Genomic DNA, 24000 nt, shown 5'->3' on the forward strand with positions numbered 1-24000 from the left:
GGGTTGTACACACACACAAACACACACACACACACACACACACACACACACACACAAACACACACACACACACACACACACACACACACACACAGACGTATATGTACACACAGGCACGCACACACATGCATGCACACACACACAAACAGTGCACACAAACAAAAATAGTAGTATACTATCGCGTGTGAGGGGGGTTGTACACACACACACAAACACACACACACACACACACACACACACACACACACACACAAACACGCACACACACACACACACAGTTCCTATTTATGCTCAGAGTGTGTCTGTACATTCCAGGAAAGTAAAGTCAGCCAGCTTGACTCAGCTCCAGACCAGACTGCACTCAGCCTGGGGTCACCTCGGGTTACCGGAGCTCGCTCCCCTTCGGCCCAGATACCGCCTCAACCCCGGCCAGGTTCACTAACAAGCCTCCCCTCCTCTCCCCCTCCCTCCTCTCTACCCCTCTCCTGGCACCCCATCTTTCTTCTATCCTCTCTCTCTCCTCTCCTGACCCCTCTCTCCTCTCCTCTCTTCCGTTCTTTGGGGAATTGGACTACAGTTTTAAAATGATTTGTTTGTGGAAATGTCAAGCTGTTAATGTGAAGGGGTTTCATTCACCCAATAAAATACAGGCCTGCCTGTGATATATGCATTCAATTACTTTCCATTCTAAAAGTTTCTATTGTTCTCTCATGTTGGTTTCTATTCTAAAGTGTAGCACCAAGCCTAGAGGGTTCTGTGACGAGCAGCAGGAACCACGCAGGAAACACTTATCTGTACTGAGATCCCTAGAGGGGAAGTCAATGAGGACACCTTGTGTGTGTGTGTGTGTGTGTGTGTGTGTGTGTGTGTGTGTGTGTGTGTGTGTGTGTGTGTGCATGTGCATGCATGCGTGATGACGCCTAGAGCATAAGATAAACATCCAGGGAGTGTTAACAAGGCTTAATCACCATTCCCCCAGGAAAACTCCACTTCCCAGAACACACTGCAGCTGAGGCGACCGCAGCTCTGAAGCAAGAGGATGAGGACGATTGCTTCACAGAACGGGAGAGAACTTTATTGAAAGACAAGTATTTATCCTAAATTAACTGAAAAACACTCTCTACATGCTGCGTTTACGACTGGAAATGACCCCGGAGAGTCCCTCTGATGACATGAGACCAAAGAGCGCCAGAGCCAGGCTCTGTCCCACACAAACTCCCAAATCACTTTCTATTCCACGACTGTATGACTCGGATCAATCTGCTTAGTCAGCTCTCTAGTCCAACCAGCCATCTGACCATATATGGATCTCCCCTACGGCCGTTTGGTGTATTAACCCCTCGCTGCTCTGGAAATTGACCCCAGCAGTAATGAAAATAAAATAAAAATATTGAATTGAATGGAACAGTGCTATGGCTCCTCCCTCCCTTCGATCCCTCCACTCCGTATCAATTATTCAATTCCACGTGAGTCGCCCTGCTGGGCTCCGCCCCCCACCACCATGTTTCATACAGGAGAGGGAGTACAGAGGCCCGCCGTGGAGAGATGTGATTGGCTGAGTGGAGCGAGGAATCTTCAGTACTGGCCTGGTACATACCGAGTCAAAATTCTAATTTGCAGGACTTGTGTCGCCCGAAGCCAGCGGTGAAACCAATGTCACTTTCATTTAAGAAAACAACTGTTACACATACAGTATAACAACTTTAAATGACATCATCAACTGTTATACATACAGTATAACAACTTTAAATGACATCATCAACTGTTATACATACAGTATAACAACTTTAAATGACATCATCAACTGTTATACATACAGTATAACAACTTTAAATGACATCATCAACTGTTATACATACAGTATAACAACTTTAAATGACATCATCAACTGTTATACATACAGTATAACAACTTTAAATGACATCATCAACTGTTATACATACAGTATAACAACTTTAAATGACATCATCAACTGTTATACATACAGTATAACAACTTTAAATGACATCATCAACTGTTATACATACAGTATAACAACTTTAAATGACATCATCAACTGTTACACATACAGTATAACAACTTTAAATGACATCATCAACTGTTATACATACAGTATAACAACTTTAAATGACATCATCAACTATTATACATACAGTATAACAATGTTAAATGCAGTCTGTGTATCAAACCCTTTCAGGCTGAAAAAATCCAACTCAGTTCAGACTCTAAAGAAAGTATTTCTTGTCAGAAAGTACTTAAGAGTATGTGTGTATTTGAGAGTACTTGGTGTGTACAGTATTTGTGTGTATTTACGTGTAGTTCGTGTGTATTTGCAGGGCTGGGGAAACTCTTAAGACTTCTGTTTTGATTTGATTTAAAGCCAAACAGTAATAAATGTTCCCCTGTCTGCTTCAATGGATGCAAACAACCTTTCATGCTGGTAATCTGACCAATTAATATCCTCCAACTCTATTAACTCTATCCTCCAATCAGCATACGACTTGGACTAAGATGGACCACTCATGCACTAAACTGTGATCACAAACACACACACACACAAACACACAAACACACAGTGTGATCCCAGGCCATGGGAAGGGCCAACATTTCATCGGGCAGACAGGACACAACATCACAGATAATGACGGGACTGTTATCTGCTTCCTGTTTTAGTGAGCGCCTCCCCTAAACCATGCTCCTGAATTCCTGTTGTTCAGAGACTAGAGCGCCCCCACCCTGGGGATGAAGCCCCGCCCCCCTGGCCTGGCGTGTCCTGATAACCGTGGCTGGCCCAGCAGCACGTCAAGACCAGACGCCATTTTAGCTCCGGCAGAGACTGAGCTGAGGAGTACTGAGCTGATCCCAGATCAGCGTGTGCCTGATGGTCAACGTCATTCCAGAACAAATAGTTTTAACTTCATGTGCGACAGTCATAACACCCATAATTCCCTCCTGTCTAACCCAGTGCACAACCTGACCTATTCCTCCAACATCCCCCCATGAGTACATTATGTATCTTGTATCTAGAATAACAGTTTTCTTTTATACTTTTTAAATACTTTTTTTGTACCTATCGATATTGCTTAGCGTGTGAGCAATCTAGGAACTAACGTAAGAACCTTTCACTTCTCGTTGTACCTGTATGATGTCGTATGTGACGCAAAAAACAACTGACTTTGACTGTGAGCAGAGGACTGTGAACTCTGACCTCTGGTGTTCCTCTGCATTTTCCTGAGGGCGTGCACCAGCCCGCGGTAACCCTGGAAACTACGGTCGTTCTGACTGTAGAGCAGGATCTTCTTGACGTCGTTGAACAGGCGGGAGATTCTGTAGGAGGAGAAAATTAGGGAAAATGTTTCATATTTCTTCATTCGATTCTTTTATTAGAAGTACAGTACAACTGATAAACTAATCCGTTTGCTAGAGTATTATGAAGAGTCAGTGAGTGTGTGTGCGTGTGTGTGTGCGGGTGTGTGTGTATGTGTGTGTGTGTGTGTGTGTGTGGGTGTGCGTGTGTGTGTATGTGTGTGTGTGTGTGTGTGTGCTTGTGGGCGTGTGTGCATGTGTGTGTGTGTGTGTGTGTGTGTGTGTGTGTGTGTGCGTGCGTGCGTGTGTGTGTGTGTGTGTGTGTGTGTGTGAGTGTGTGTAAGTGTGTGTGCATCACAGGATCCTCACATGGAGTCATTGAAGTTGCCCACCACCCCTGGAGCCTCCCCGGGCGTGGGGTAGCGGAAGCAGGGGTTGTTGGCGTTGCAGACGATGCCCTGAACCCACGGCAGCGTGCCCGCAGAGGGCATGGCCTTGTTGGGGAAGTGACCTGGAGGACAAAGGAAAGGGTCAAAGGTCAATGAGGCGGGAGAGAGTTCAGGGGATAAAGGTCAAAGCCATAGCCAGCAATGCTAACAGGGATTCAAACACTGATGAAACAATGCCCATTGAAGTGTCCTGATAGAGTGACCTGTCCCCAACCAGTTTCTCTTTCTGGGAATGTTTTTTTCAACTGGGTTTTCTAGTAATGTTATTAATTAACAAGTGAATCAGTGCTTTTGTAATCAACTGAACTGAATCATCTGAATTGACTCATCTGAACAGAATCATCTGAGTTGTCTCAACTGAACAGTCATCTGAATTGACTCAACTGGGTCATCCAGGATCGTCATCAGGTGAGTCTTATCAGGCTAATCTCTGCTGGAGCTACTGGTCTTCCAGTTAGCCATCCGGTCAAATAGGTCACTTCTGGAGAGAGAGGCGACAGCTGTCCCTTGAGTGAGCAGCTTGGCCCAGTTGTGCCGCAATTTAGCAGGTGAAACATTGACTTAGATGGCAGATTTTTGTATTTTCGATTGCGTTTGCTTTTGTGGAAGCAGTGGAGTTTGGCCGGTGGATGGTTGGTCAACAAAATGGATGTCTCAAAACAAAATGGTGCTGTGTGTTATTATTGTTACAGTATGATTATGTGAAAGATAATGTTTCCCTGGTAAGTGTACGCGTGCGTGTGTGTGTGTACAGTATGTTCATTTGTATGTGTTGTAAGCATTCCATTAAAAACAAATGCAAAAAGCATGCAGTGTAATCTCTAGACGTTCAATCTCAGCGTGCTACTGTATCTTCAGGTCAGTCGTACAGTAGCCTGGTTTTATGTGAGCGATGAGTTATGGAGGGTAATTCACTCCCTGTGAGGATAATTAACACCTAACCAGATAACCTGCCGCCCTGTTACACCACTAACAACGCAGGGGAAATTATGTGGAAGACGGTTTAAATGTTGAGTTAAGGTTGTTCTTTTTGGCACTATACACTTTATGCTCTGTAGAGTCTATGACGTCATATTGCTCCATTTTATTACTATTGTATTGTTTCTATAGCACTGTTTTAGTACTATTGTAGTGTTTTATGACTATTCATCCTGTACTATTACTGTTTTAATAGCTGCTGCAAGGTTGAGGAGCCAGAACCCAAAGATTTGACTCCCCTTTATGGGAGTCAATGGATGGAATAATAAATCTGAATCTGATTGCTTGAGTGATTTCAATTATAATGTCTAAGAAATTGAGTTAGGTCTTAATTTATAAAGCATGGGTCATCATCAAATCACCAGATTCTGGAGCACAAGGAGAAAAGATGACATCTGGAATTCAGGGGACTTCTTTACCCTGACAGAGACTTCTTACCTGACAGAGACTTCTTTACCCTGACAGAGACTTCTTACCTGACAGAGACTTCTTACCTGACAGAGACTTCTTACCTGACAGAGACTTCTTACCTGACAGAGACCTCTTTACCCTGACAGAGACTTCTTACCTGACAGAGACTTCTTTACCCTGACAGAGACTTCTTACCTGACAGAGACTTCTTACCTGACAGAGACTTCTTTACCCTGACAGAGACTTCTTACCTGACAGAGACTTCTTACCTGACAGAGACTTCTTTACCCTGACAGAGACTTCTTTACCCTGACAGAGACTTCTTACCTGACAGAGACTTATTTACCCTGACAGAGACTTCTTACCTGACAGAGACTTTTTTACCCTGACAGAGACTTCTTACCTGACAGAGACTTCTTACCTGACAGAGACTTCTTTACCCTGACATAGACTTCTTACCTGACAGAGACTTCTTACCTGACAGAGACTTCTTACCTGACAGAGACTTCTTACCTGACAGAGACTTCTTTACCCTGACAGAGACTTATTTACCCTGACAGAGACTTCTTACCTGACAGAGACTTCTTTACCCTGACAGAGACTTCTTTACCCTGACAGAGACTTCTTACCTGACAGAGACTTCTTACCTGACAGAGACTTCTTACCTGACAGAGACTTATTTACCCTGACAGAGACTTCTTACCTGACAGAGACTTATTTACCCTGACAGAGACTTCTTACCTGACAGAGACTTATTTACCCTGACAGAGACATCTTTACCCTGACAGAGACTTCTTACCTGACAGAGACTTCTTACCTGACAGAGACTTCTTACCTGACAGAGACTTCTTACCTGACAGAGACTTCTTACCTGACAGAGACTTCTTTACCCTGACAGAGACTTCTTACTTGACAGAGACTTTTTTCCCCTTCCTACAGGTGTTGTTTTTTTATCCTTGTGCAACAGGAGTTTAGGGGCTGATGACATAACAAATATTGACCAATCGTGTCTGCCAATGCCAATGGTCCTGCTCAAACAGGAAAGAGGCACGACCTTGATACGGGCGGACCCAGGTCAGAGGACAAGGTTCACCAAAATACTCCCCCCAATGACTGAAGCTTCAATGACAAACACTTTTGTTGTATCATTTCAAAGAGTGTATCACCAAGCAAACTATTAGGAAAATGCTTATTTTTATAGTTTTTCATTAACAGAGCAGATGAGAGCTTTCTAATATCTTTCCTCTGGCAAACTCATAATCCCCACTGTCCCCCTGGAGGGGTCATTAAAGTGTGAATTTTTTCCTTCTCAGCCTTCTTCATCATATCTAATATGCTTTGATAGTAACTGTGGAAGCCTTCAGAAGCACAAATAACATCATAGACCGGCTCGTCCTTCAAAGCAGTTCTGTTCTGGCCTGTGTTTCTTTGTAAAGACCTGATATAAAGGCACAATAAGCTGATGACGCTAGTGAACAGTTACGTGTTCTGTCTGGTCTGGACTGGTCTAGTCTTGTGACGTGTGACTCATTCAGCAAAGTACACAGTGAAGAAGTGAGAACAGGACATTGTGGTGTAGGAGGCCCACAGAGTAGAACTGAGAACAGGGCGTGCGTGTAGAGGACAAGGCTTTGGTCCTGGACATTCTCCCTCCCTCCCTCCCTCCCTCCCTCTCTCTCTCTCTTTCTATCTCTCTTTCTATCTCTCTTTCTCTCTCTCTCTCTCCCAAAGGATCAAGATGATGATTTGAGTGATTTTTACTGTATTATGTAAAAATTGTCTTGGTCGTTGTCTTCTTCCCTCCCTCCCTCCCTCCCTCCCTCCCTCCCTCACCCATCCATCCATCCATCCATCCATCCTCTGGGTCCTCACATTCATGTTGTTCGTAGGGAGGGTAGTGATAAACTCACATTCATGTTGTTCGTAGGGAGGGTAGTGATAAACTCACATTCATGTTGTTCGTAGGGAGGGTAGTGAAGCCTCACGGAGATGAGGATGAAGAAGATGAAGAGTGGCCAGATGATCTCGATCAGGAGCTGCAGCTGGAACAGGAGAGAGACGAGACAGACGTGAGCCCTAACGTTCTCAGACGGTCCCAGAAACCCACCCCGGTCAGTCATGGTCTTTCCTGCACGTTTCTATGTGGAGTTACGCTGCTAGAAGTTGAGGTTCCTTCTGCTGTGCAGGATCATGCTAGTTTGTTCAGAGTACCTTGGGCCAACTGAGAACAAGTACTCATCGTTACATCACAAACAATAAAAACCTAGACTACGCCGTAGTTCTTAACGGCAACCCCTTTCCAATGGAACAGTCCAAGCTTTTACAACAGAAGTGGGTCATGGTACCCCTATATCATGTGTGTGTGTGTGTGTGTGTGTGTGGGGGTATAGGGGGATATGCAGAGGAGAGGAGGAGGGGGAGTACTGGTTGGAGGTGCATCTGCTGCATGTGTCCCCCACAGCAGCTGCAGCCCTCCCAGACTCAAAGCACTGCCAGCCTCCTCGCCATCTACGCCACTAGTCAGTCAGAGGGCCGTATGCTGCATACACAACTGTTTTTCTTTGTTATGTTGGAAAGAAAAGCAGCAAAATCTAAACAGATTTTTTGTGGTGTTGCCAACAATATCACACATTTCTATGGAAATAGCAAGTAACCAAGTCATGACTTAAATAATAAACCTTGGGATTTAAAAATAAATAAATAAATAAAAATAAGTCATAACTTTTATACTTGGTCCTTCTAGGCTAAATCGAATAGAGCTGACATGTATGTTTGAAATGTATTTTGATCTACTATGTGAGAGAACTAGATCCAGAGCAATGATAAGAAATATGGTACGCTACCACACTCAGAATGTTCTGGAATAGTTTGTGTGTGTGTGTGTGTGTGTGTGTGTGTGTGTGTGTGTGTGTGTGTGTGTGTGTGTGTGTGTGTGTGTGTGTGTGTGTGTGTGTGTAAGTGGACTTGATACTCCTCCATACATAGCATGTCACATTGACTCCATGCATGTCACATTGACTCCATGCTTTACAAACCCTCAGTGAAAATACAAGTGATGTGTTACATCATCTTTATCAACACTAGTATGCAGTCATGAGTTCTTTCTGTTGGCCTGCGGTCTATATCTAAACCATTAAACTCATAGTTCGCTCATAGATGTTTAGCTTTCGCGTTCGGTTGGCGACAATGTTGACTTACTGTCTGTCTCCTCCTGTATGTGAAGTTCTTCCACAGCAGCAGTCCTAGCTGAGTAGACACCGCCATGACGCCTCACACACACACACCACTCTGGCTCCCAACTGGAAAACACAACACACACACACAGACACACACTGTGAGTAGAGAGAAGGCTCTTGACTGTCGAGTAGAAACAAAAACGGTATGAGTGGACGGAGAGAAGGTGGTGGATCACTGGACGCCACAACGCACGGGTCAAAAGTCTGACTGCTGTGAAACGTCTCGCCACAATTGAACTGATTTGTACTGGTCTGGGAGCGCATTGGCCAATCTGGGGAAGTTGGATATGATGGTGAAATGGTGTGATCTCTCAGGATGAACACAGAGATCTGGTGTTGCACAAAAACACACAGGGACCTTTGGATTTCCAAATATCCCCCGCAGGCTCCTTGGCACAGGAAGGAACACATTCTAGGCTACACAATATTAAACAAGGGTGTTCTGGTGAGCAATGTGCAGTATAATCTATAAACCTATCAACTGCTTTTCATTCATTCATTCATTCATTCATTCATTCATTCATTCATTCATTCATTCATTCATTCATTCATTCAGCCTATACAGGCATTCATTTTCTCACAAGAATTCCTATGTAGGCTACCTGTTATATTCTATTCTATTAACAATACATTTACATTTAAAGGATATAGTGAAATAAATGTGCATGTTCATATTAAGTTCACATTCCAAACCCACACAGTGAAAACAGACAATAGAATCTGCTCTCCATCAATGTGAATGTGAATGTTTCTTGAAAGCAGTATCTGTACACATCTTCGACGTGGGCGGATGGGACGCTTCACACACTCATTGGATTAATTGAGCAACAGCTGAATGACCTGGCTGTACAATGCAAACCTCCAAATACACGGGGGTTCTCCATTTCCCCTTTCTCTTTGTTATTTCAATGAATGACCGAGAGATCGTGTAAAACTATAACGCCAGTATAACAGGACAGATGTAACGGAGTGAAATCACTGCGCTTTGGTGCAAAACCAGGGCGCCTCTAGTGTCGCATACGAATAATGCCTTTTTTCAAGTTGTTTACTCTTGATGTCACACTCACGTGTCACATACAACGGTCATATTTTTTTTTCAACCATTGACTCTCATGTTTTGTCTCGAAACACTGTTCACGAAAGCAAAACCTGCCTGATTATAAGACAAAGGCCTGCTGACAAATAAAATAAAAAATATATCTCAAGCCATGTCAGACAATACGCCGTGCAGAACTGATGATCTAAATTGGTCTGTCTACTGCAGCCTAAAACAAGTTTAAAAACACCAATAACCAACAGCGTCATAGCTGCGCTACATAACAAAAACAGCAAGATTTTCTCTTAGAAAATGCAGCCCAAGCATGATTTAGACAATGCAATTACATTCATGACTGTCAAAACTGTTACATTCCATCAAGGTGATCGAATGTCAACCGTGAGAATTCGCAATGAAACTGCCAGAAACCATGTTTTAACTTCCACCAGGACGTCTGTCACTGTTATGGAGAGAGAGAGGTTACTGTCGGTCATTCAGCCTCCATCTGTACATTGAAGCGCAGATGCTCACTGCCCCCCCCCCCAGACAAGCAGTCAAACAAACGCATTTATCCGCACAAAATACAGGTTGTCACCTCGCCAAGTCAACGGCAACACGTGAACAGCAACCAATTCATTAATAATGTTGTAATTTCCCAACTGTTTCATTGATTGTGATCAACTGAACTAATGTCTTCGTTAATGTAAACAACATACGGCGCACGAGCTCACCGCGCGTGGGTCTTTTGTTGTGACGTTATTTTTGAGACTTCTACGAAAGTATTTAGGCTAATATCTTTATAGGACTAGCCTACATAAACAAATTGGTTTATGTTTTCTTAATGATTAAGATGACAAAGGGCATAGCCTACACCATCAGCGGGCAAGTTCAACAAAGATAACACTAAACTCACTCAAATTAAATAATAACCCAACCTTTTTCCCGAACACTGCTTATTCTCGATCTTTCCGTGTTCATATATTGTAATCCTCTGACGTGAAAACGGTATAAAATGCAAGTTATATTTTATCACTTTTGACGCGACCGTTATTGTCTCCGGTTCTTACAGAACTGCCTTTTTCCCTCCTGCGCGCTTTTATAGCGCAGCCCCGAATGCAGGCGCTCGAGCAGCGGAGAGGTAACTCTCGGTCAAACGGAGCGCGGCTGTTTGTGTTGCTCGTTCCTTATAAGGGGGGGGGGGCCCAGCAAACACACAACGTCAGGGAGACGTTCAGATCATGTCTTAATAACGTCCGTCGGTCCAGAACCCCATTTGTACGTCTGCTGGACCCCTCAATATTCACACGTCTGGCTTGGACCCCTCTAAGACGTCTGTGGACGTGCAGAACGGGTTCAATATCTGAACGTCTAAGAAAAACTTTCATTCTGGCTCCTAATTGGATGTCTTTGGACGTCCGAAAAAGACAAAAAAGACGTCTAAAAGACATCTTTTAGACGTGTCTTTGCTCAGTGGGGGAGAGCACGTGCGTGCTCAAAACAGTGCAGGGCGACGTCGTTCTAATCTATACTATAGCGATCCGTGTTGGGGGTATTCAATATCAATCAGTCTCTCTAACCAGGACTAGGCCTAGCCTATATATCAATATTATTCATGCTTGCGAGAGAAGGAGTATATATCCGTGCGCGTGCGTGCGTGCCACATAGAGAGAGAGAGAGAGAGAGAGAGAGAGAAAAGGAGAATGAATGTGTGCGAATATGTGTGTTCTATCATGTCGGTGCGTGTGCATCATGCCCACATTAACAGTAATGAGTGACCCATAGGCTACTGATCGGCCAGTGGGTGACCAGCACCACAGAATCACTTTAACCCCGCCTGGCCCAGCTTCTAAAACAGAAACAGTGGCCTTAGTGGCCTCTATATAAATACAATTGACTTGACTTGACTTAGTTTGAAGGCTAACAACAGATTATTACTCTAAGGGCTCTACATAGAACCCATTTCACTTCAGGTCTGTAAGGTTCCACATAGAACCCTTTTCAGGACAGAAAGAACCATTTAAAGTTCCAAAATGACACCTCAATGGAGCTGAACATGGTTCTGCTCTGGTACAGTACAGTAGGTTCCTCTACTGTTATGGTAACTATAGCACCTTTTAAAGAGTGCAGTCCATTGTTGAACGGACGGCCTCCAAGCGGTCAAGACAGCGCTACACTGTTCAGGGCTCGGTCCTACCGTCACTTTAACAACGCGCTGCCTGTGCCCCCCCTCCCCCCTCCCCTGCCCGACCGTGGGGGCCGGTGCGTAGGAGAGGTGGTCTGGAACCGCCGTCTCGTGATCGGCCATCATGCCCTGTCTGAGACAACAGACGCGCCGCCCTTGGGATTCTGGGAGACAGGAACGGGGTCTGTCTTTTCTGGCGCAATTTTCAGGCTGATGTCACGTCGTGGGGTTTGCTAGGTCATTGTGTCGTTCGTCATCATTGCTGTCTGTCTTTTTTTAGCTTATCCACTGTCCGGTCTCGTCCCTGCACCCTGTCCAATGCTGTCTCAATGTTATGCACATTGCCCATAAGTAAATTCCTAGTTCTTTGTAAAACTGCAAGGCAATAAACTGATTCTGATTCTGATACCCTTACCTGCACCCCTCTCTGGGGTCCATCTCCGGTCACCTGAGGTTGCCATTTAGCCCTAAATGTCTCTCTCTGACCTGAAAAGGAAGTGAAAACACCTGGAGAGAAGTGGACACACTAACGGCAGGTTTATTTGTCACATACTACACCATACAGGTGTTTATTTGTCGCATACTACACCATACAGGTGTTTATTGGTCACATACTACACCACACAGGTGCCACACTAGCACTATAACCAAGATACAGCCTCCTAGTCTAGAGATGACCGCTGTCTCCCTCAGTATAGCCTATACACATGGTGATAACCTCTGACCTCTACTGACCAGTAAACAAACCCAATAACCCTAAAATAGGATTAGCGAGCAAACGTGGGGCACTCACTCCCTCCCTTCTCCCAGATCTGTCTGTACTAGAGCGCTCAGCGCAGGACTGCTGATCTAGGCTGTGATATACAAGCAGGTGAACTGCTTCTGAAAGGAGATCAGAGCAGGTCAACTGACTCCTGAGTCTGAGGCGCACTACTCCAGAGACACTGTTGACCTTTGCCCTTCACAATAGAATGGCCCCAGATCTACTGGATCCAGCTCAATCTTGAGCTGTGTTCAAGACCGACCCCTCCCTCCCTCCCTCCCTCCCTCCCTCCCTCCCTCCCTCCCTCCCTCCCTCCCTCACTCACTCTGTAGTGAACAATAAATTGTAGGGTATAGAAATTGCTGTGAATTGTGGGTATTATATTCAGTAGCCACTATACCCACTATTTCTGTAATAGGGAACGGTTTTTCGAGCACGGCTTTGGACCATCTTTGCCATGGCCATGAACCATCTCCATCGTGTCCAGGGGCCTCCGTTGTCTCAGTGCCTTGGTTCCGACGCCCCTCTGCCCTCTGGGAAACAGGTGTGGGGCCCTCTCCAGACTACAGGCAGTACTTGAGCCTCAGGGCCCGACCCGGCCTGGGGGAGGGACTGGTCCCCAACAGGAGTACAGTAGGGAGGTGCACAGGGCAGCGGGAGGCTATTAAGACAGATTAGCGATCAAGCCCATCAGTAAAGAAGGATTATTCTGGACCCATCAGCTTTAATGAAGGGTAGGTCATCCAACGAGACAGTTCTACTGTGTTGTAAAATCTCCCCATTCACCCATATGTTTGGGCGTGCCCTGGGTGGGATTCAAACCTGGGTCTGCCACGGGACGGACTGTTTTCACCAGCTACGCCGATGAAAAGCTCTTTATCAGTGCGGGCAGACAGTATTTATACTAGGGGAGTGAGTGAGCTTAACCAACAACTCGTTACCTACACAGGACTCATGAGGACCCAGTTTCACTCGGTTACACATGGTCACACACACACACACACACACACACACACACACACACACACACAGACACACACACACACACACACACTCTCTGGGAGTAGATTGTGTGACTGTAGAATTCTTGAGGTTCATGTCTGGCGGTGGACAGCTGTCACGTTACTTTAACTTCTCCCATGTGGAGAACAATAGCTGAAGTGGCTGGCTCAGCATGGCGCTAGCTAGCGGCTAGCCAGGCTACACATGAGTGGCTGATGAGATGAGTTGGGTGGTGATAGCCAACCTTCCTAGGATGCAATTTAAGGGTCTCCCGGACTTGGGTCACCAACCCAACACTGTCTTGAAGCACTTTTTTGTGTGTGAGATTCTCCTTTTGGCAAAAGCTGTTCAATGAATTTGTTTGGATTAGGGCTACTGTAGGCCTACTTTATTTATTGTCTTTGTTGAATGTTTAGCATTTGGAGGGCTACATGACAAGCCCTTGTTGTTCTTTATTAGTTCACTTCACCATGTAGCCCTATGTTTCCAGTCCCATTTCATTGGTTTGGTTTGTATTTGTTGAATTTATTGTGTACTAATAAACAAATAACCACATTATGTCCTATTAAACACGCTTAAACAAGCATTAAACATGCTTGATTATAGCTCCATTAACATATTTATCATTGCAGGATATTTGTTTTCTAATAGGCTATAGCGATTGTTCCGCGGTGCCCACACTACCAATAGGGCACACTACGCATACTGCAAGGTGTTTATCTAGCTCCGCGGTGAGTTTGAAGAGCAGCTGTACAGGATACGCGGTGCACGGAGTGTGGAACTGAGAATGAATTGAACCGAGACAGACCGATGATGGAGCCTGATGAAAATATAAACATCTTTAATGCAATATTTTTATCTTAATATAGGCTACTGTGTCGTTGGTCGATTCAGGATATTCTGGTCTCTGAATTGATTAGACTACAGTGCAAATCATGTGCGGCTGTAAGCGACGTTCGCTTCTCAAACACCCAATTCTTCTCACGGTCAACGAACGGTAGTAACCCCGTGCGCCAGGAATACCGCACAACATAACAGACAGGGAAACATGCAGTCTCTGTTGTTTTCCTGCTGTTCTCAGAAAACGATGCGGTAAACTGTGCTCGAGAACACCGCGCCGCCTACAGACACAGCCATCCATGATTGGATGGTATAAGTAGACGAGGATCTATTTAATAGACTGATAGAGTAGCCTACATATAGCCAGATTGGGAACATGTCTAGCTGCGTACCTCGAGCTGGAATGAATTGATTAGTGCTGATAAGATATTGTAAGGACAAACCATAGCAAGAATCCCAAAATGGACCTGTAGGCTACCTGTATTGTTACACATAGCAAAATAAACGTTCTATTCTATATAGGCTGGCTGTTGGCTGGCGCGCATGCCCAGATGCGGGTATAACAGAGCGGAGGAGAGAAGATGCTTGAACGATAGTAACCTCGCACAGAAGCGAGGAGGAGGGGAGGAGGGGAATTTAGAATGATGGCTTAATATAGAACAAAGGTAAAATGTGTCGAATCGGTGCTGTGCAATTATGAAATAGCCCAATCGTCTCCGACCCATAGGCTGCTATGTAAAGTCCATTCTTGAACGAAATCCAACTGTCTGTCTGAAACAGATAGACAGACAGAAGAGAAAGTGCCGATTTGTTCAACGAAAACAGAATGCATGAACTAAATCACTAGTATAAAGCTTCAAAAACGGACAGGCCTACGTTTGACGGCGTAATAGCCTACATTCTGGTGTTAAAGAGGTGGATTTAACACCAACACAGCGCATCCCCCTCGGCTCCATCCGGCCCGCTCGGAATGAAAGGCTGCTCTGACCGATAGTAACCCCGCGCTGCTGCCGGTAGGAACTGGGTGAAAGGGTAATGATGTCATTGCCTGGGAGGAGAAAACTCGGTTCAGGAACAGCTAAATACCAGGTGGTAGCTGTCTGCTGACTAGCTGTGAAACAGAACACAGCGCCGTTGAACACCGAATCCAATTAAAGTTATGAATGTGTGCACGGGTTTTGATTTTGTATAATAGATCTGTATGAAAACAAAACAATAACAACTATCTCATTGAAAACGAACCAATTCACCGTGACACGGTTCTGTATGAGGCTTCAACATTCCTTTCGTTTATAGTTCCCAGAACAGTTGAACGAGTTATAACACAGCTTCATGTCGTCATTGTATTGGTCAATCTGGCCTTCAGAGATGATCTAGCCTACAGCAAATAATGGTTGTCTTTCCAGTAGCCTATCAACACAGCAAAAACACAGTGTAGCCTCCGTTTACAGCACCATCCCGCAGGATAGGATACTCATCACAATCAGTGATGGATCCATGGGCGATTTTATAGGGGGGGTAGGGGGGGCAAGTGCCCCCCCTGATTGGCCAGACCAACTCTGCTCAAATTCTTAAAAAAAAAAAAATGCGAGGAAGCTAGCACCAGCAGGCAGTTGCAGTTTTATGTTGTGATGTTGAGTATGGTCTAGTGCTCGTTCATAAAGTCATATTGACATGCTTGTGGTGTCTAGATTGACAAGTTTGATGCGTTGTGCATATTGAATTGTTACACGGATTTCTTTTTAGCATACTGTTCACAACTGGCATTCTTTGTAAATAGACGGGACGAGAAGGGGCGACAGAACTGTTTTTTTTCTCAAGTCAAAATGTTGCCCCCCCTACTCTCAGAGGGTAAAATTGCCTATGTATGGATCAATGATATCTGGTTAAGAGCATTCCTCTCTTCCTGCTTGGGCCAATCAAGGTCCCCAAAATCTGGAGAAGAGCCCTAGCTGTCGCGATCCCTAAGCCGAACAAGCCTGAAGGGGACCCCAAGAGTTTCGCCCCATCTCTCTGTTATATATCCCCTTCAAGATCCTCGAGCGTCTCATCTACGCCTGCGTTGAACCAATCATCGACCCGCTGCTCCCACAGGAGCAGGCCAGGTTCCAACGCGGGAGATCGACCGTAGATCAAGTCACTCTATTGACTCAAGACATCGAGGACAGCTTTTCGGCTAAAAATAAGGCTGGAGCGTCTTTATAGACCTGACGGCTGCCCTACGACACCGTATGGCACCGCGGCCGAAACCGCAGCTTCACCCTCACCACCGGTAGCGGACAGCAAAGCAGTTTGCGACGCCTTAAGAACGGCGTCCCCCAGGGATCTGTCCTGGCCCCCCTCCTTTATAACATCTACACCTACGACCTGCCGATCACATCCTCCAGGAAGTACGCCTACGCAGACGACCTCGCGCTGGTGTACTCAGCTGGAGACTGGCAGGCCGTGGAGGAGACCCTGAGCCAGGACATGCAGACACTAGCGGCATACCTCCAGAAATGGAGATTGAAGCTCAGCGAGGCAAAGACGGTGTTGGCGGCCTTCCACCTTAACAACAAGGAAGCCAAACGTGAGCTCCGAGTGCACATCGATGGAACACTCCTGCCATGTTGCGCCGAACCAACATTGGACGAGTCGCTCGCGTTCCACCGACACCTCGAGTCACTGTGCAAGAAGTTAACAGCTCATGTGGTGTTGATGAGGTGACTGGTCCGATCAGGCTGGGGCGCCGGCGCAAAAACACTGCGTACGGCAGCCCTAGCTCTGGTCTACTCCACCAGTGAATACTGTGCACTGGTGTGGTGCCGCAGCGCTCACACCCGCCTCATCGACCCGTCTATCAATGAAGCCTTGCGCATCGTGACAGGATGCCTGCGTTGTCCCATCCTCGCAGGCATCCAGCCCGCTGGCCTCCGCCACACAGGAACCACAGCACGTCTCGCCTGCCGGGCCGTGGAGCCTAACCACCTGCTCCATGACAGGCTCACTGCAACAGCAGAGCCTCCCCGGCGTCTCAAATCAAGACACCCTTTTGTGCCTGCCGCTCGGGCTCTCCTGCAGCAATGCAGAGATCTTAACATCAGTGAGGCAGGATGGGCGGACTACTTCTGGTGTGCAGAGTGGGAGGCAAACACCTCCAGACTGTGATTTCATCCCGGCCGCCGGTCCTTCCTCTACCGGGATGGACTTACCCAGACCGGCGTGGGTGAGGGGGGCTTAATCGCCTTCGGACCGGCGTCGGGTGCTTCCGCCCATCAATGCACAGATGGGGCTTGGTATCCTGTGCGGCGTGTGAGTGTGCCGAGGAACAAACCGCAGACCATGTCATCCAGGACTGTCCGATATATCGGACACCCAACGGAATGCATGTCCTGACGGTTGTGGATGACGAAATGGTGACATGGCCCCTGGAGGTGTGCCCGGATATATAGCCCGGGTGACCCCTCACCCAGGCTCGGGTTGGTAAAACAACCCCCTCGGCCCCGAGCCTGAGGGGGGGGGGGGGGGGTGGGAGGGGCACAACATCGAAACCCACACGACGAAGAAGAAGAATGATATTTCATCATCATTTACTGTAAAGAAGAAGAAAAAAAGCAGGTATAATAGCCTACTGTAGGTTACATATGGAAATATATGGGCGCTACGTAGCTACAGTACAGGAGCTATACGTCTGTGTTAATGCACACAGTCATTCTAAGAAAAGAGTGATATAGCCTATAGAACCATGTGTAACCCCCTGAAAAAAAAGGTTCCAGTTAGAACCTATGTCTGTAAGCTTTTTGGAACCTTAGAAGGGTTCTTACCGGAAAACGGTTCTGGAACTATTTTTTTTATGGTGTTATTACATGGTTCTATAAAGCACTCTTTTCCTTCTTAGTTTAGTCCAGGATGTTCAGGAGAGGGGATGAGTCATCTCTGAGTCACAAGCACATGCTTGACTACCTGTAACTCAGCCTGTGTGTGTGTGTGAGTCTGTGTGTGTGGGTGTGTTACGATTATATTTCACACTTCATAGAATACAGAATATCAAATAATTCATCATTAATTATGCGGTCATCAACAATCCAGTCATGAGTTGGTAGAAGCACAGACATTTACATTGGTGTGGAAACTGATATGTTGATGAATGTGCATTGTCCCTTCTTTTAAATAAAATAAACAAACAAACAAACAAACAAACAGACAGCCTGCGGTTCTGTCTCTCACTGCGAGACCGTGGTGGTTGTGTTCACCGGTCATTCAGTAGACCGGGCATCGGCTTGGCCTGAAGAGACCTTTACTGCATCCAGAAAAATTGAAGGCAACAAACTCCTGTCTGTAACGTGATCCTCTCTCACATCCTGTACATATGCTGCAGTGTTTGCGTGTGTGTGTGTGAGCATGTGTGTGTGTGCGTGTGAGCGTGTGTGTGTGTGTGTGTGTGTGTGACTGGTCATCTGCAGCCACATAATGTCCTATTCACTATCAACAGCTGCTTCATACACTGGCCCCTCTGTCTGTCTGTCTGTCTGTCTGTCTGTCTGTCTGTCTGTCTGCTTGGCTGTCTGCCTGTCCTCCTGCCTGTCTCACTCCGTCTGTCTGTCTGCCTGTCTGTCTGTCTGCTTGGCTGTCTGTCTGCCTGCCCGGCTGCCCGTCTGTCTGTCTGTCCCTCCTTATCTCCCTCACTCTCCTCGTTCCTCACCCCTTCTCCCCCTCCCTCATCTTCTCCCCCTCCCTCGTCTCCTCCCCCTCTTTGTTTATGAACAAATCCTTGACCTCTTGGTCCATCAGCACTTTAACAGGAACTGTTGTGGTTCTCTCTCTACCTCCCTCCCTCTCTCTCTCTCTCTCCTCCATCTCCCCTCTCCCTCCCCCCTCTTATGCTCTACCCCCCCCTCCTCTCTCTCACCCTCTCTCCCCTTCTCCTTCCCTCTACCTCTCTCTCTCTGTACCACCCCCCCCCCCCCAAACTCCTAACCAGGCCCCTGGTCAGCCCTGCTGACCTCGCCCCCTCCTCTCTCTCACCCTCTGTCCCCTTCTCCTTCCCTCTACCTCTCTCCCCCAAACTCCTCCCCCTCCCCGTGCTACTGAGCCAGACAGCTGAGAGCTCCTCCCCTCTCTGTCTGTCTGGCCTTGCTGTAGCTCAGTTGGTAGAGCGGGTCGTTCAACGATCGAAGGGTCAGTGGTTCGAATCCCAGCTCCGACTGTCCACATGTCGAAGTGTCCTTGAGCAAGACACCTAACCCCAAATTGCTCCCAATGAGCAGGTAAGCACCTTGCATGGCAGCTACCGCCATTGGTGTGTGAGTGTGTGTGAATGGGGGAATGAGAGGCCATTGTAAAGCGCTTTGAGTGCCGCTAAGGTGGAAAAGCGCTATATAAGTGCAGTCCATTTACCATTCTAAGTATTGTATTTACTCTGCCCAACAACCCCCCCCCCCCATCCCCACCTCCAACCACTGCGCTCTGCTACCTCGGGGCTAGTGGTCGCCCCGTCACTCCGGGGTCCCTGCGGTCAATCGACGTGGTCACGGCTCTTCTCTGTCCTGTCTCTGCTCTTCAAGAAGACCAGAATACTACCGCTTAAGCACCTATTGTATTTATATTTTGCTACTCTTGCACTTTGGCTTTAGCATTCGATTATGCTCTTGGTCACTTGTTTAGAGAGGAGATGCATTGGTGAGTTCTGGCGAGTACACTGACTTCCTACATACAATGCCCCTATGACTGTAATGTAATGATTCAACTAACTGGACATGTGTGGTCTGTGATATGAGAGAATAACAACCTTCTTCCTGTTCTTCAGTGGCTACTATAATGACTATGTACTGTATACACACACACACACACACGCACACACACACACACACAGTATATAAACAGTACATACTGTATAGTGTATCTAATGGAGGGCAGATGGGGTTCTGGAACTGGACGGAGGGAGCCAAAGAGACAGAGAGAGAGACAGAGAGAGAGACAGAGAGAGAGTGTAGAAAAGAGAGAGACAGACAGAGAGAGTGTAGAAAAGAGAGAGAGAGACAGGGGGAGAGACAGAGAGAGAGACAGAGAGAGACAGAAAGAGAGACAGAGAGAGAGACAGAGAGAGACAGAAAGAGACAGAGAGAGAAGGATGGAGAAGGAAAGAGTGTCTTCGTCTCCATGAACAGTGTGTGAACAGCAGTGCCAGTAGGAAGTGTCTTCCAGCTGTAGATTGAAGCAGGGCAGCCTTAAGTGTTGGGATAGCAATGGTGGAGCAGACAGTGAAACCCCACACTCTGACTACTGAACGACACAGTCCACACAGAACCAGCCACACACACACGCTTACTGAACAGACACACACACACACACACACACACACACACACACACACACACACACACACACACGGTAAGAACCAGCCACGTAGGCCTACTTCTCTTCTGCTTGACCTTGATAAAAGTCAGGAAGGAGAAGAGAGGAGAAGAGAACAGAGGAGGAAAGGAGAGAAGAGGAGAAGAGAGGAAAAGAGAACAGAGGAGAGAACAGGAGAGGAGAGGAGAGAAGAGGAGAAGAGAGGAAAAGAGAACCGAGGAGAGAACAGGAGAGGAGAGAAGAGGAGAGAAGAGGAGAGAACAGGAGAGGAGAGAAGAGGATAGGAGAGGAGAGAAGAGAAGAGAAGAGAAGAGAAGAGAAGAGAAGAGAAGAGAAGAGAAGAGAAGAGAAGAGAAGAGAAGAGAAGAGAAGAGAAGAGAAGAGAAGAGAAGAGTAGTGGGGAGGGGTACAGGGGGATAAAGGGGAAGAGGAAAACTGAGCAGACAGAAGACAAATGAAGGAGAGAAAAACTGAGAAGAGAGTAGAGGTGAAGAGAGGGTTTGAGAGAGGAGAGGGGTTAGGAGAGGAGAGGGGTTAGGAGAGGAGGGGGGTTAGGAGAGGAGAGGGGTTAGGAGAGGAGGGGGGTTAGGAGAGGAGAGGGGTTAGGAGAGGAGAGGGGTTAGGAGAGGAGAGGGGTTGAGAGAGGAGAGGGGTTAGGAGAGGAGAGGGGTTGAGAGAGGAGAGGGGTTAGGAGAGGAGGGGGGTTAGGAGAGGAGAGGGGTTAGGAGAGGAGAGGGGTTAGGAGAGGAGGGGGTTAGGAGAGGAGAGGGGTTAGGAGAGGAGAGGGGTTAGGAGAGGAGGGGGGTTAGGAGAGGAGGGGGGTTAGGAGAGGAGGGGGGTTAGGAGAGGAGAGGGGTTAGGAGAGGAGAGGGGTTAGGAGAGGAGAGGGGTTAGGAGAGGAGAGGGGTTAGGAGAGGAGAGGGGTTAGGAGAGGAGAGGGGTTAGGAGAGGAGAGGGGTTAGGAGAGGAGGGGGGTTAGGAGAGGGGTTAGGAGAGGAGAGGGGTTGAGAGAGGAGAGGGGTTAGGAGAGGAGAGGGGTTAGGAGAGGAGAGGGAATGAGAGAGGAGAGGGGTTAGGAGAGGAGAGGGGTTAGGAGAGGAGAGGGGTTAGGAGAGGAGAGGGGTTAGGAGAGGAGAGGGGTTAGGAGAGGAGGGGGGTTAGGAGAGGAGAGGGGTTAGGAGAGGAGAGGGGTTAGGAGAGGAGGGGGGTTAGGAGAGGAGAGGGGTTAGGAGAGGAGAGGGGTTAGGAGAGGAGAGGGGTTAGGAGAGGAGAGGGGTTAGGAGAGGAGAGGGGTTAGGAGAGGAGGGGGGTTAGGAGAGGAGAGGGGTTAGGAGAGGAGGGGGGTTAGGAGAGGAGAGGGGTTAGGAGAGGAGGGGGGTTAGGAGAGGAGAGGGGTTAGGAGAGGAGAGGGGTTAGGAGAGGAGGGGGGTTAGGAGAGGAGGGGGGTTAGGAGAGGAGAGGGGTTAGGAGAGGAGAGGGGTTAGGAGAGGAGAGGGGTTAGGAGAGGAGGGGGGTTAGGAGAGGAGAGGGGTTAGGAGAGGAGGGGGGTTAGGAGAGGAGAGGGGTTAGGAGAGGAGGGGGGTTAGGAGAGGAGAGGGGTTAGGAGAGGAGAGGAGAGGAGAGGAGAGGGGTTAGGAGAGGAGAGGGGTTAGGAGAGGAGGGGGGTTAGGAGAGGAGAGGGGTTAGGAGAGGAGAGAAAAGAAAAGAAGTGAGGGAAAGAAGAGACGGGCTGGGAGGAGGAGGAGAGAAGAGCCAGAAGGAGAAGAGCCAGGAGGAGGAGAGCCAGGAGGAGGAGAGCCAGGAGGAGGAGAGCCAGGAGGAGAAGAGCCAGGAGGAGGAGAGCCAGGAGGAGGAGAGCCAGGAGGAGGAGAGCCAGGAGGAGGAGAGCGGAGAGGAGGAGAGGACGGCAGCGTCTGGCCCCGATACCCGCCGGGTCACCGTCTCCAGCAGCGGCAGCGTGTCTCTCCAACCACAGCCACGTGAGAGAGACCACGGGACCGGGGGAGGAGGAGGAGGAGGGGGGAGGGCAGGAAAGAGGAAGGAGGTGGTGATGGGGCACCGCTGCACGCATACACGCGCGCGCACGCGCACACACACACACACACACACACACACACACAGTCCCGTTTTGAACTCCTTGCTCTGAAGGTCCAACTGGGGCCAGACTCAGTAACTGTGGTGGGGGCCTATAGACCCCGTTCTGCTGAGTCAGGCTCTATTAGCGCAATAGCCGATCTATTCCAGCTGATATCAGAACCCACTAGGCCAAATCTGATAGGTAGTTCAAGGTCTACACTAATTGATCAAATTTTCTCCAGTAGGGTTGACAAAATCACTGCCTGATCTTTGAGCTGGGAATAAGTGATCATTGTTCAATTGATTGCATTAGAAATACTCAGTTAAAGAAAACCAAATCTCACACAGTTATGTAGAGAAATCTAAGACATTTTAATGACCAAGCCATTTTAACTGACAATTTTCATTATATTTACACACTCTACATCTGAGATCACACTGACTTGGCACAGAAATACCTTTCTTTCTGTTGTTGTATATGTCCGCACACACGCGCACACGCGCACACACACACAGTATCTAAACAGGGTTATTTGGGGTGCTTTCACAGACCCCATCATCTCTTTTGTTCAACTTGGGGGGCTCCTGTATTCTTCGAAGAGGATTATCTGGGTATGTGTGTGTGTGTGTGTTCGCATGTGTGTATTAGTGCGTGTGTGTGTGTGAGAGAGAGTTTCAGTTTTGATCTTTGTACCAAGAAGGAGGTGGGCCTTTGGGTGAAGTCCCTCCGTTAGTCACGGATCCAGGAACAATTCACCCACCTTAACCCCTGACCCCTGACTCCTGCCCAGGAGCAGGAAACAGGTTCTGGAAACAAGTCAGTGTTGTCTGTCCTCTCTTCACAGGCGATGTCTCACCAAAGAAGAAGTAGTGATGTGATGTGGTTCTTCCTCTCTAGAGCAAGACGAGTCACATGGCCTCCGGGAAGGGATGGGAAATGCTGAAATAGTGGACAAGACATGTGTTATACATCAGTAGCCTATTTGAATTGCATTGGAGTTCTATATGAACTCAATAATAATAATAATAATAATAATAATAGCAACAACAACAACAATAACAATATACAAGTATATTCGTATATAATCGAGAGCTCCCCCAGAGACAAACTCTTTCACAGAACATCTTTTATGCTTTATTAGACGGTTCACTTTACACCAGAGCAGGAGGAAGGCCACCACTTAGTGTGGTCATGTCAGCAATGTATTTCACCAACACATATTATATATAGCGTCCAGAACATGGATGTATTATGGTCCAGAATAACAGAATGCTGTTTTGTCTAACTTCCTAGTTACGGTTGCCGTGTTGAGCTGAGGTCCCCTAGTGGTCAGAGTGAGCAGTGACTTCCTATATGTGTTCCTTCTGTGTTGAGTGTATAACTGAGT

The 24000-nt window shown here is 47.3% G+C and overlaps 1 protein-coding gene across 5 annotated transcripts in view; it reads right to left on the reverse strand.

The window, feature by feature from the left end:
• Positions 1-10476, reverse strand: part of LOC311322471 (phospholipid-transporting ATPase ABCA1-like) — a 52450-nt gene extending 41974 nt beyond the window's left edge. For 4 of the 5 annotated variants that reach the window (XM_084454538.1, XM_084454536.1, XM_084454537.1 and 1 more), the window contains exons 1-5: positions 10352-10476; positions 8343-8443; positions 7093-7186; positions 3676-3817; positions 3209-3327 (exon numbers count right to left, since the gene is read on the reverse strand). In XM_084454538.1, the coding sequence (XP_084310664.1) occupies positions 3209-3327; positions 3676-3817; positions 7093-7186; positions 8343-8408 (421 nt within the window). In that variant the 5' untranslated portion in view covers positions 8409-8443; positions 10352-10476. Of the gene's footprint in view, positions 1-3208; positions 3328-3675; positions 3818-7016; positions 7039-7092; positions 7187-8342; positions 8444-10351 lie in introns of those variants that run through there. The other variant, XM_084454539.1, reaches the window with a different exon arrangement.
• Between the last annotated feature and the right edge of the window lie 13524 nt (positions 10477-24000).

This window comes from Borostomias antarcticus (genome assembly GCF_949987555.1).
Source record: "Borostomias antarcticus genome assembly, chromosome: 20".
Taxonomy (NCBI): domain Eukaryota; kingdom Metazoa; phylum Chordata; class Actinopteri; order Stomiiformes; family Stomiidae; genus Borostomias; species Borostomias antarcticus.